This window comes from Lissotriton vulgaris, chromosome 10 (genome assembly GCF_964263255.1).
Source record: "Lissotriton vulgaris chromosome 10, aLisVul1.2, whole genome shotgun sequence".
NCBI classification, from domain to species: domain Eukaryota; kingdom Metazoa; phylum Chordata; class Amphibia; order Caudata; family Salamandridae; genus Lissotriton; species Lissotriton vulgaris.
In genome coordinates, this window is record NC_141698.1 from 753,952,704 (window position 1) to 753,966,350 (window position 13,647).

At 44.7% G+C, this 13,647-nt stretch overlaps 1 protein-coding gene across 1 annotated transcript in view; it reads right to left on the bottom strand.

The window, feature by feature from the left end:
* MYO3A (myosin IIIA) overlaps nucleotides 1-13,647 on the bottom strand; it is a 1,386,887-nt gene that overhangs the window by 1,236,142 nt on the left and 137,098 nt on the right. The window contains exon 4 of the mRNA XM_086939966.1: nucleotides 6,776-6,880. Coding sequence (XP_086796092.1) covers nucleotides 6,776-6,880 — 105 coding nt within the window. The remainder of the gene's footprint in view (nucleotides 1-6,775; nucleotides 6,881-13,647) is intronic.

The following is a 13,647-nucleotide window of genomic DNA, read 5'->3' on the forward strand; positions in this document are numbered from 1 at the left end:
TGTGCCACTGTTCCTAACAAGGAGCGTCTAGCCGGAAAAGATTCTTGTGAGAGGCGGCGCTCCGTCATCACAATCTCTTTTTCAATAACAGCAGCTACTCTTGTGATGAATGTATCCATCGTACCTATCATAGTGCTCCCGGCGGCGCCCTCTCCCCCACCCCTCAATGCTTTCCCAGAGCGGGTAGACATTTAGGCGGCTAAACCCCCAACCAGGAAACAACTTTAGCACAGAAGTTAGCAGATGACAGGGGGGTGACCCAGCCCAGCCTCTGACAGCCCCTGACTGCCACACACTGCCCACCCTTTGTCCGGGCTTCGCTACCTCCCTCTCGCGTCCCGCTGAGCCCCAGACGAGCTGTTAAATGGTAGTCGTTGCAGGTGGGGGGCGTGTCTCACTGGGGGCGCGGCCATGCACACCTGAGCAGCGCAGGGACTCCTGGTCTTCAGAGTCCCTGCTTGCACACGCCCTCTGCTGTTAGTCCAATCCTCCTCACAGCGATTCTGACCGCCCAAGCAGCCTTTGCCCCTCGCTGCTGACTGCGAAGCGGGTGCGGGGAGCAGTTGCGGAAAGCGGCGGTATCCCAAAGGATAGAGGGCAGGCAGGGCAGCTCCGTGGGTCCTCCAACAACTCCCAGGTACAGATCAGCGTTTGGGCGTCCCGCTGGCGAAAGGAAACACACGCCTTTTGTTTTTGGTCAGGCGGGGGGCATGTCTCACTGGGGGCGCGGCCGTGCACACCTGAACAGCGCAGGGACTCCTGGTCTTCAGAGTCCCTGCTTGCACACGCCCTCTGCTGTTAGTCCAATCCTCCTCACAGCGATTCTGACCGCCCAAGCATCCTTCGCCCCTTGCTGCTGACCGTGAAGCGGCATCCGCAAAGCGGCACCCGCGAAGCGGGTGTGGCGAGCAGTTGCGGAAAGCGGCGGTATCCCGAAGGATAGAGGGCAGGCAGGGCAGCTCCGTGGGTCCTCCAACAACTCCCAGGTACAGATCAGCGTTTGGGCGTCCCGCTGGCGAAAGGAAACACACCCCTTTTGTTCTTGGTCAGGCAGGGGGCGTGTCTCACTGGGGGCACGGCCGTGCACACCTGAGCAGCGCAGGGAATCCTGGTCTTCAGAGTCCCTGCTTGCACACGCCCTCTGCTGTTAGTCCAATCCTCCTCACAGCGATTCTGACCGCCCAAGCAGCCTTCGCCCCTCGCTGCTGACCGCGAAGCGGCAGCCGCGAAGCAGGTGCGGCGAGCAGTTGCGGAAAGCAGAAAGCGGCGGTATCCCGAAGGATAGAGGGCAGGCAGGGCAGCTCCGTGGGTCCTCCAACAACTCCCAGGTACAGATCAGCGTTTGGGCGTCCCCAATTATGGAAAATGTGATCCTTCAAAAAAAAAGGTTGTACAGATAATTATAATTACTTGCTTTACTGCACTTCACTAAACTATCCAGTGCCTTACTGGAGTACTCTGTGAAATGCAAACAAGACTGGTGAGACAGCGTCTGACAATTTCTAATGTTAGCCTGTACTTTTCTAGGGTAATAACATATTTTACAAACAAGGCTTCAATCATCTGGTAATACCTCACCCAGTCCTCCTTTCCCAGGGCCAGTAGGGTATGCCTCTATGAATTTGGCATAAGCTTGTACAGAGTAGCACCCCAATCCTCTTCATGGACTCTGTGCATTTCTAGGGTCACCTCAAAGGCCTCAAACCATTTACCAATGTCTTTTCTTCACCACATAGCTAGGCACGTAGGGGCAGATTTATGTCAGACTTGCGCCGCTGTTGCGTCACACAACGGCGGCGTAAACGTGGCGCATCCCTGCGACCTATTTACAACGTGACGCATCTAGGCAGATGCGTCACGTTATAAAGCCCTGCGCCACATGTGGGCGTTCCGGTGCAAGGTGGGTGTTCCGGGGCAGGTGCACCTCGCAAAAGTGGCTGAGTGAAATCTACAAGATTTCACTCAGTCACTTTTAGGCCAATGCTGCGTCAAAACCCTGCGCCTGCTTGAAGCAGGCGTAAGGCTTGATGCAGCATTGGAGAGATAGGGCACCCCGAGCCTTGCTGGAGCTGCGTCGCGAGGCAACTCCAGCAATGCGCCACCTTTACGGCACAGATAAGTCACGCATCTGTGCGGGTTTTGCCCCATGGTGCGCCACATTGTAAATGCTAAACAAACAAAGAGGCCAGACAGATTTATTTTTCCAATTTTGATCCCACCCAGCCAATTAGTTCTGGAGGGTCATCCATTTTATTTTAGTTTTTTTGTATTTTTAGAAAAACATTCAACTATTTCATTTAAATATGTCATCAAATAGACGGTCAGCAAACAGTGAAAAAAACTTAAGAACAAGTGCAATGTGCAATAATATACAAGTGCTGTACAAATGCTCAAAATCAATACTGAAATTTCATACAGGCAACACCAAAAGTAATAAATCAAATACCTAACAATACATTCACATTAGGAACCCGTCCTTTCTATTAGGTACAAAAAGACAGGCGGACATACAGTTCAAAAGGGCTGCCTGCCTGTCTAACTAAGCCAAGGATAGGAAAATAAATTAGAGGGTTACAAAACTAGGGATAACACTGTATAGGTTTAAACAGCCCTAGTGGCATCCTTATTTATGCGCGTTTCGAACCACAACGTTAGTAAGGGTTCTCCTCAGGACACGGACTGGATGTAGCCGAAACTGGGAATGACAGGTGGATGTCACTCATAAGTACTTGCAGTGTAATGGAGCGCCTCTCGTGTACCGCGGTTCTGTGTGGAAGGGCGTTCTTTCTGCAAGTGAGTGGAGGAGTATCGAGAGAGTCCCTGGTGATTAGGCAGATCTGGGCTGGAGCCAACTGTTTTGAGGGCGGCCGGCGCCGTGGCTCAGTGATCTCTCTTTCACATTCTCGTTTTGGTCAGTTTGTCAGCGACGTGAATTCGCTGTACGGTGTGGGCGGTCGGGCAATCTGCTTGCTTCACTCGCAGACTGTGTTTTGCAAAACACTGCGCCTGCTTGAAGCAGGCGTAAGGCTTGATGCAGCATTGGACAGATAGGGCACCCCCGAGCCTTGCTGGAGTTGCGTCGCGCTTGCGAGGCAACTCCAGCAATGCGCCACCTTTACGGCACAGATGAGTCAGTCATCTGTGCCGTTTTTGCCCCTTGGTGCGCCGCATTGTAAATGCGGCGCACCATGGGTGGCGGAGCTGCGGCGCACAATAACTGGCGCACCCCTGGGGATGCGCCAGTTATTGTAAATCTGCCCCAAAGTCTTTTGGAATGTGACCCTTCAACCTCCTTTAGGTACTTCTGTATCATTGCCACCATTCTCACTGGACTCTGTGACCCTCCTAGCCTTTATGTACAGTTCGGTGTGACTTACTTTATTTGCCAGCAAGGCCGTTTTCGCCTGCGAGGCCCACCTTTTGTCCTCCAGGGGCCTGCCAGCTCCTGTCTCCTCAATGGCCAGTCATTTCTCCTCCATGGCGGCTTCTGCCTATTTCTCCTTAGTAGCATGTTTTAATTTGGTTAACTGTCTCTCTCTTAGCTCTCTCTTAGCCCATATGGCCTCCACATACTCAGGTGTCACATTGTGAGAGGACAAGTTTCTCTCCACTTTGGATTATGCAGGGACATTAATGCCTGTGGGCTCTCATCTAGCTCAGGGGCCATGTCCAGGTTACTTTCTCTTTACTTCTCCATGTTATCCTACCTTCTACATCATCATCATATTTCTTCTCATGTGATGTCGACTGCAGCAGGCGGACTTCCTCCCAGACTCTGAGGGCTATGGGTACTTCAGTTTCTTAAAGGCTTTGTCTAGCTTAAGCCCCCTCTCCTTGCACACTTGTTTAGATTTGCCACAGTGTAGCCTTCAATTTTGCTGAGGTCTACTTCCATTTTTGCAAAACAATATCACAGGCACAAAGTATAAGGCAGGGGATTTGGAAAACAAACATTTTACGATTTAAAAAGAGATTTTTTAAAACAAAAATTGGTTTTGCTGGCAGAATATAACAAGAGATTGTTGGTGGTTTTACACAATGGAGTAATACTGCACACACACCAATAATGGATCCCACTATTGAACAACAATGCAAAAAATTGGGTTTCTAATTTAGAGGGGTGAGACCTCACTCAAATAATAAACATAGTCCTTGTTGGGGTGAACCACAAAAGTCACTAGATATACTCGTTCTTAAACCTCTGGTATCTTGGCACACAAGTAGTTAGACTTAACTTAGGAACAACGTGTAAAGTATGTATGTAGCACTTAAACAGTAATAAAGTGAAAATCCTGCACAAGAAAAATCCCAAGCCAAGTTACTAAAATTGAGTAAATGTCAATAAATAAATAAATAATGTGAATAAATAATTTGACATGAAAACAAGGAAACTCCAACACATAGAACTAGAGGTATTACTTCATTTTTTTATTTTTATGTAAAAATAGTGTCAAGAAGCACCAAGTGCAAATCATGGTTTTCTGGATGCACTGGACTGGGTAAAAGTCAAAAGTTCAGGCTTAGCACAGTGGTGTGCAGGTCAGATACAAGGACCAGTTTCATCACGGTGATAAGTTTACCTTTTTAGTCCAGTTTTTATGCGAGAAGCACTTTTCCATTGGGTTGTTGTTGGTTGGACTGAAAGCTTGTTTCTAAGAGGTGCATGTCTAAGGCCTCAGTCAGAGCTACCTGTTAGTCATTGTGGTCATTGGTGGCATGAAGAGCTGCTTGACAACTGGAACGCCATGTTGGCAGGAAAGAAGGGGCTTGGAAGAGCTCCGGTTCCACTTGGTAAAGTCTTGGGTCTGTATCCACCAACCAACCACGCACGCAATCTGGGAGTCATCCTCGACTCGAAACTCTCCATGGCCAACCAGATCAACGCCGTCTCCTCAACCTGCTTCTACACCCTCCGCATGCTCCGCAAGGTCTACAAATGGATCCCGACCGACACACAAAAGTCCGTCACATACGCCCTCATCAGCAGTAGACTCAACTACGGCAATGCCCTCTACGCCGGAGCCCCGGCCAAACTCATCAGCAGACTTCAAAGAATCCAGAACGCCTCCGCCCGCCTGATTACCAACGCCCCCGCTGAGACCACATCATCCCCCACCTGAGAAACCTGCACTGGCTTCCCATCGACAGAAGAATCACTTTCAAGCTCCTCACCCACGCACACAAGGCACTCCACAACACCGGCCCGGCCTTCCTCAACAACCGACTATCATTCTACGCACCCAACAGGAGACTCCGCTCCGCCGACCTCTCTCTCCCTGGCCGCCGTCCCACGCATCCACAGAACCACCGCCGGAGGCAGTTCCTTCTCCTACCGCGCCGTCAAGACTTAGAACTCCCTACCCCTCCACCTTTGGCAGACAGAGGCCCCACAGACCTTCAGGAGACTACTCAAGACCTATCTCCTCGACCTCTAGCTGCAGCCCCCACCCTACCCCCTTCAGCGCCTTGGGACCCTCACGGGTATGTAGCTCACTTTATAAATGCCTGATTGATTGATTGATTGATTGATTGATTGAGAAGTTGGATGAAGGTCCAATGTGGGACTCACTGAAGTCTGTTAACATTCTTAAGGCCATCAGGAATAGTTCTTTTCAATACAAAGAGCTCAGAACCTCTGGTTTTTCACCAGGAGTCCACTTCTTGCAGTTTTGGAGGCTTCTTTTAAATGCGGTCACAAGCTCAGAACAACAAGAGATCAATCACTAACAACTCCTCTGGACTGAAATCAACGCAAGTGGTGTCAAATTCCCTTCTTGATTGTATTTGGAGGACTCACTATCTAATTTACAAATAAGTGAACTTTGGAATTTGCCAGTCACTTTAAAATATTTTAAACAAAATCTAAACATTAAAAATTATCTTGCAGGAAGAACATAAATGTTCTGACAAAACGGACACATGCTTGGATAAATCTTAATAATCATATTTCGTTACACAGTTACCTGTACTTTGGCATGGCACTCAACATTTACAAAACAAACATTTATGATGCATCGCTTTGGCAATCTGCTACTTGACTATACCCCATAATGTGTACAGGCTGTGTAATAAAGCTGTAGTAACATTAATCTTATCTTCATCTATCCGGTCATCATTCATGAGAGAAGAAATTACAACCCTGTAATATAATGAGCATGGGCATTTGTTGGATTTGTTAGACATGTATTTGTATGTTTAATCCTAAGGATCCCATTTTGAATACACCATTTGTCAAGTTTAACAAGTAAAATGCAGTACTGGATTGGGAAGTACCATTATTAGGAGCAGGTTCACTACTTTGTGGTACTTAGCTTGAAGTTGGTTTTTAATGTTTTAGACAACATTTTAATTACCCGGTAAGTTATAAAATAGCCTGCAATGACCTGCAAAGAGTTTAAGCTATTAAGAAGGAATAAACTATTTTTAATTTTAATTTTCGCAAAACTGTGAACTTTGGTTGTTAAGTGTGTATCAGGTGTTTTTGGGACAAAATTCAGAATATATACTGTTTTGATCAGAACAATAAAATTGTTTTAATGCCGCTAATATGCACTCTGTATGTAGTCTATTGTTCCAGCAGTTTTTATTTTACAGATTTAATCTGTGATGTTCACATTTAGATTTCAGAATATTAGCATAGTTTCTCTATCAGCAGAAGAAGTTTCTTAAACAAATTGAACGTATTCATTTTTTTGTTTCATTTATTCTCTGCTATCTTTAACACAAACATTATAAATATTCTGCTGTTTATGTTGTTATTTTTAGATCATCTTACCATCAGAGCTTCATGTAAAATGTAGGAAATTATTCCTTCATTCATTCGTTCACCTCTCTTCAGAAGTCCTTTTGCTAGATCAGACACAGATCCTCCATTGCAAAGCTAAAGAAACACAAGAAGATGAAAAACGAGGTAAATGCTTAATGTGAGAATCATTGAAAAGAGATCTACCTAAACTGTGTGCAAACAATTGAAAATTATTCAAACACCAAACGTCGACTCTTCAGGTTTCAAATACTCAATAGTCATCTGGCCAATCAACCCACCACGTGTCATATCTAGGAAATAGACAGTGGCTACTTCAGTTCTTAGTACAATGTCTTTTAGCCAAAGTCTTATTGTGACTACTTTAATATTGCAGGCAAAATAAGTTGCATAGTTCTACTTTCAAAGTAATCCTTGTCATACATCCTAAGGTCAGTGATGGCATTCCTTACTCCACAAAGCCCATGCCAGGCCATGTGACTGTGTGTTCAGATGTAAAGCGAGAGTGGCTGCATTTCATTTACAGGTGGCTTGAGCCAGAGAGCAACGCTAATGACACCTTGCAAACCCCAAATATTGAAGGAGAGCCAGTCAATCTCAGAAGCATATTATAACAGATCTCTAACAAGATGATATTATAGAATGTTTCTGTGTGGGGATCAATCGCCTGTGTAGACAACAAGTAGCTGTAGCTTGTCCTGCACTTTCAATCACCTGCACACTCTCCAATTGTACTTTCCTGTCATTTAATCTTGGACGAGTAGCAATCACTTGAACCTCAATACCAACAGAAGAGCTAATCCTGGGCCAAAACAACCAGTGGAACCATGCTTTTTGATCCAGCAGGGTGGGAACTTGTCCTTTCCCTTTCTCCAAGATCAAAACACTTGGTTTCATTAGGGTAAGGAGCTACTTTGTTTTTATCATATAAGACCATAAACTGATCATACCTCTATTCTTCATACTTGCAGACCCTGCTGCTGGGATCTGGGATCCTTCTCCAGGTGAGTCTGTGGTAACATCTATTAAATGGGGTCATAGCAGGGCTGATCAGGAAGTTGAAACAGGTCCAGAATATGATGGCCAAGCGATTTATATAAGTTGTTGTAAGACCCTTAGATACTTTCTTATTTGTACAGGTCATCGTCTTTCATAGGGCTCCTTCTTCCTACTCTTCCTTAGTTATACATATGTTTGGCATATGTTAGACTTCCATGATCGCATTCAGTTCAAGCTTCCCAGATTCATGTATGACTAGCTCAGCCAGTCTAAGTTTTTCTTTTTGCATTCTGGTACTAGTAGTCCAAATTTGTAAAATGGGATCAATTGTACTACAGGTCCCAGAATGTAAATAAATGAAAAACCTAAACAAAACATGCTACTAACTTGTGAAAAATAAGTACCAGTGGCAGCTGGTGAACTTTTAAGGTGGTGGGACGTAATACCTTCCTCGAATTGACTGGAGTAAACATGTGAAGCAAGTAAACCCAATCTCCTTTAGTGATGTGAAACATAGGTATGCTGACCAGTATGTCTACTACTGTGTACGCATTTCCAAATGGAAGGGAATTATAAAGAAAAGGCAGACATTTCTGCTTAGCCATAGATGAACATTCCTCAGCCCCCTTGCAATTATGCAACCAATAGTGAGGATATACAGAGGCTGAAAGTAACAGCACGGTCAGAATACTTACATTTCTCCACATAGCATGACTAGGTAAAATAATATGCAGCATGCCTATAAGCTCCATGGCTTTCTGAATGAGGGAAATAGGTAAATAGCCGCACCTAACCACTTAACACAAAGCAGGGGTAGTCACAATCAGTAGCATATAAATACATCCAACACTCTGACCCTGGCCCCTTGTGTTGTACGTTGATCTGTCTAAATCAGAAATGTCCAGACCACCCACTCAAAACAAATGAGAACTTCACTGAAGAGGAGACAAGCATCGTGGTCAGCTTTGTAGCAGGCCTATAAGGCAAACAATGTGGTCTGTCTCAACACTCTCTCAGTGGAAGGGCCTGGGATGCTCTAAAAGTGAAAAATGACTTCAACAACTCTAGAGATGAGGGTGCCCTTCTACCTACATCATCAATGAAAGTAAGCAATCCAGGAGTGATCAAGGATTCTAGACTTTGAAATACTCCCCGAATTATTAAAATCACAAGTGATTTCCACACCATGAGAAATAATTGATGCATCTACCCTTGTCCATATTTCTCACCAAAACTATATGATACTATCTCACGTATCCTTTATCACTAAGGCCACGCTAATGGACCCTATGTAGCAGCCCATTTATTCCTCGTAAAAGAACTTGAAATGAAAATCTAGCAGTAATGCACGCCTAAACCTATTTCTGTATGGGTTGTATCTCAGAATGTATTGCAAAGATATTGTCCTACAAAAGCATCATGGCATAAATAGCAAGAACCAACATTTTGTTAATGTAAGTATGTATAGGTAAGCTAGAGCTATTATTCTTAACTCTACATCTACATACCATGAAGATGTATAATGGCATGGTACAAATATTGTGGCAACAATATGGTTGTAGGACATTTATTCCATGTTATTTGCGAGGTTCACCACCTATTTGACCATATCACACCATCCTTCCACACTTCACTTGCTATCCATAGCCATAAACAATGCAGAGTGCCTTACATATGGCAGGGCGCCATCTTTCATTCTAGAAAGCTTCAAACACACTCACAGAGCAGGGAACTCCATCAGTAGACATGAATTGGTGGAATCTCCTTCCCATACAGGAAGTACAGTTATGGAATTTCAAATTGAGAGCAATTTTGTGTTCAACAATACGACCTACAAATCCTACCCATGTAAGTCACACTGCAAAGCAACATTCTTCCTAACAAGTCTACCTTACAACATAGCAAGATGCTACACGTCTGACAGTGCCCCTCACTACCTTATCACAGATACAAAACGCTATATAAATGCAACTACAATGTAACAAACCGTTGTGACACATATCACTGTGTTATTTACAAATGCTTTGAGCACATCACAAAACACAACCGCACACATAAATTCTATGTGTGTATGCATGCTGTATCTTTCTGAACTAGAGGAACATTAAACACGCACATTTTACAGCTTTTTTTGTTTTACAACTTTATTCTGTCCATCATTCAGACCTACACTCCCAAGAAATGTGAAGAGTTTAGAGCAAGTTTGATTTCTAAAATACAAGTTGATAGACAATGGGATCAGAACTTGTCCCATTGCCCTAACTTTCATCACCACCAATCAGAATGGTCTCTTCCTTTTTAGTATACATATTTTTGGTGATGCCAGAAAGAAAACTGAAACAATTAGATTCTAGATTTTCGAATTGAATTGGGTTTGATTTGTCCCTTAATCCCCCAATTTCTCTTTGGGAGAAGGCCTTCATTTAAATGCTGTTCTGCGGCCGGCCGTTCTTGTTGTGCCCTTCACATACGGATACTAAAAGATACAATCATAAAGATGTGGTGTGATATTTACGGTCTCAAATCGAGGTAAAATGGCCACTCTGTGTCTGTCAAGCGTCCAGGCAAAATGTCTAGCAGCCACTCTCCTGTAATGCTTTAAGTATTTCAATGCAAAGTTAATCCATGATGCAGTGCACAAGTAGGGAAAATCTAAACCCTGACAATAACACACACAGCAAAAGCTTCTCTTAATTATTTGAACAACGAACAATTCTCAAAATTTCAAGTCATAAATCAGACCAATACGATTAGTTCCTTATTTTCAAATGTATATTGTACTAGAACTTTACATTCATAAATTATCACAAAAATATTCAGAAATAATAAGAGGTCCCTCACAAGCTCGAACTCAACGCTAAAAGAACACAACTATATCCTCACCATTCAAATCACTCCTACGCACTCATACTAGGAAAAACCATACATTCCAGACATTAAAAACATAATTGCTCCAGTGTAGCACCACTTGGCCAGAATCCAACTGGCTTCAATCAACATACATGTATAAATCAATTTCAGCTTTTTCTATTTGGAAAAAGAATACATATATCAATTGATCCTCCAGGTGCTCAAACAATCGAAGCACAGAAAATATATCGACAGAGTTGGAAAAATCTAAATCGCCAGCCAATCCGAGCGCACTAAGTGCCTCATCATTGCAAACTATTATTAAAAGCATTACTTGCACCCGATTACCCAGGTTCATAAATATTTAAAGGTACCAAGGAGTTTGCTTGCTCCTGCTTAGCTCTCTGGTCAGATTATATCTGATGAGAGCCCCATGGTTTTCTTTTGTGCCGGCATGTGGACATTGAACCGTGCGTTGTTCAGCATTTGCAGTCTCAGCCCGTGAGCTGTGAAACAGGGGATTAATAAAATGCATGCCACAAATAGAATAGAGATTAGCGGAGACAGCGTGACTGCACACTCTCCTCCAGGCAATGGAAAAAATTGAACAAAAGGTTAAAGCTGCTCTGAATTTTCCACAGCTAAAAAAAAGTAAACCAATGTACCTTTTAGTTCTGTTTGAAATGGGTCCTAACAGAATTAATAGAGTTGACAGTAAATTATGTATGGGCTTCTAAGTTATAGAGAGTTTAGGGTTTTCTAAATCCTACATTCATGATGCACAGAGATGCGATTAAGGGGATATCCAGAAAGAAGAGCGTTTTTCACAAATTCGTCAAATCAATCGGATTTTGCACAAAACGTGCCCGGGCAGAAGTACCTCTTTACCCTATGCCAGGGTTCTCCATTGTCAGTCTTGGAGGGCCGGATCCATGTCAGATTTTTAGTTAATTCACTTTTAGATGAACGTGATCTTAAAAATGTGTCATGGATCTGCCTTCCAAGACTAATATAGGAGAAGCCTTCCCTATGCCAATCTGCCTCAGAACAGAGCTGCTGTGCGTTTATGAAAGGGCATGGATGGCCCGTTTATTTTATAATCACATTTTATTGATTTTCAGTGCGAGCCACAACAGCAAACCCAAACCTCAGTCCATCAAGTTAGCAAATCAGTATAAAGTACACATTTGACATTCAATCAGTCCCCACTTCTAGGCCCCGATGGGGCCACCATCTTCCTCAAATCTTATTGGGTTTCCGAGGGCAACCTTGGGCTTTGTAGAAGGGTCGCTCCTGCTCAGTGCAGCAGTCCACCCCCTCTGCCATTCTGCCACTGAGGGGGCCATGAGGACCTTCACTCAAGGGCAATATCTCGCTTGGTCACCATTGTCGTTACCCTGATAAAAGTGTACTCCAATCTCTGCTCCCCGCGTCCTCCAGCAAGCCGAACAGCACCACCCCTAGAATTGAGGGCGAGTTGGCGGCCCAATATTGCAGAGAGCTCCCTCCCGATTTCCTCCCAGAAATTCACAAACCTCTGGCAGGACCAAACTACATAGAGAACACCTTGCACATTTTGCTTGAGAGTACCTGCCGGCTCGGCAAAGCCACGAGGGGGTAGGCCTTATATATGATGTGCAAGTAATTGAGCTGGACTAGCCTGAGGTACATGTTAATTGCCAGTTCCTGGGGGGGCCAGTAAGGCCTTGTGCCACTCTGAATCCTCAAGCTCTCCCAACCAGGCCTCCCACTTCTGCAGCAGTCTAACAAAATGGTAAGGGGTGTTAATGACGAGGTAACAATAAATCAGAGAGATAACCCGTTCAGCAACTTCCCCATCAACAATTTTGCATCTAGGGGGCTAAACTCCAGGATCTGCAAACAAGCCATGTCTCAGCTGCAGGTACTTATTAAACTAGGTTTGGGAGAGTTGATAGTGCTCCTGCACTACCTAAAATGACTGTCTGTAAGTGCTCGACCAAACTTCGCCATGGGAAGTGAAGCCAATCCTGTCCCATTGCACAAAACCTTCCAGAGCCGCTATGTTGTGCAGCCAGATACTCCGCTAAACAGGAGTCAACTCAGTGAGACGACGGACCCAACCCAGAAATCAGAGCACCTCCCTCCAGCACAGCAACAGCACCCGAGAGCAATCAAGAAGAGAACAGGGAATTGGAGCCCCATGGAACATGCCTGTTATATTTTTGATGTCAAGCATGGCCTGCGCCAATTGATAGGTCAGATCGTCCCATCCCAAATTTCACCAGTCATCAATCTCCACCAACTGTGAAGGCAGGAAGTAACAGTACAGATCTGCCATACCCGTCCCACCATCAAAGTTGGATTGACGGCAATTAAAGGCCACACGGTGGCAGCTACCTGTTCAGAGGAAAGGATGGATCACTGAAGCAAGAGCCTGGAACCATTGTCTGTGAATGAAGTGAGGAAATTAAAAGAATACACAAAACTCTGGGCAGTAACATCATTTTAAACATTGCCACCCTCACCAGGATGAGCAATGGTAGACGGCTCTACTCCTCAGGTCACATCATATCCCAGTGACTAGTGGGGTCAAATTAAGGCTCCAGGTCAAGTATGGGAGACGTGAGATGCAAATACGCAGATATTTAAAGGACAAGTGGCACAGAGGAATCGTGGATCTCCAGGAACAAGTACTCACATCACCAGTAATAGGGACCACCAGGGATTTAGATTCATTCACCCGCTAGCCTCCCAGTATATCTGCAAGATCTCTCAAGAGCGTGGGCCCAGCGGTTTGCAGGTCTACCAAGAACACCAAGATGTCATTTGCATATATATAGTGCATTATGCTCCGCTGGACCTTAGTCCCAGGCACACCTCTAAATATGAGCCTCACAGCGAATAAGGTAAGCCACGGGCACAGTCGCCAAGGCGACAAGAGAGGAGACACAGGAATGACCAGCCAGGTACCTCTATGGATATGAAAGGAGGGGGAACAGAACACCATTAACTTGGACCAGAGTGGTAGGGGAGGTGTAGAGACGACCAACAAG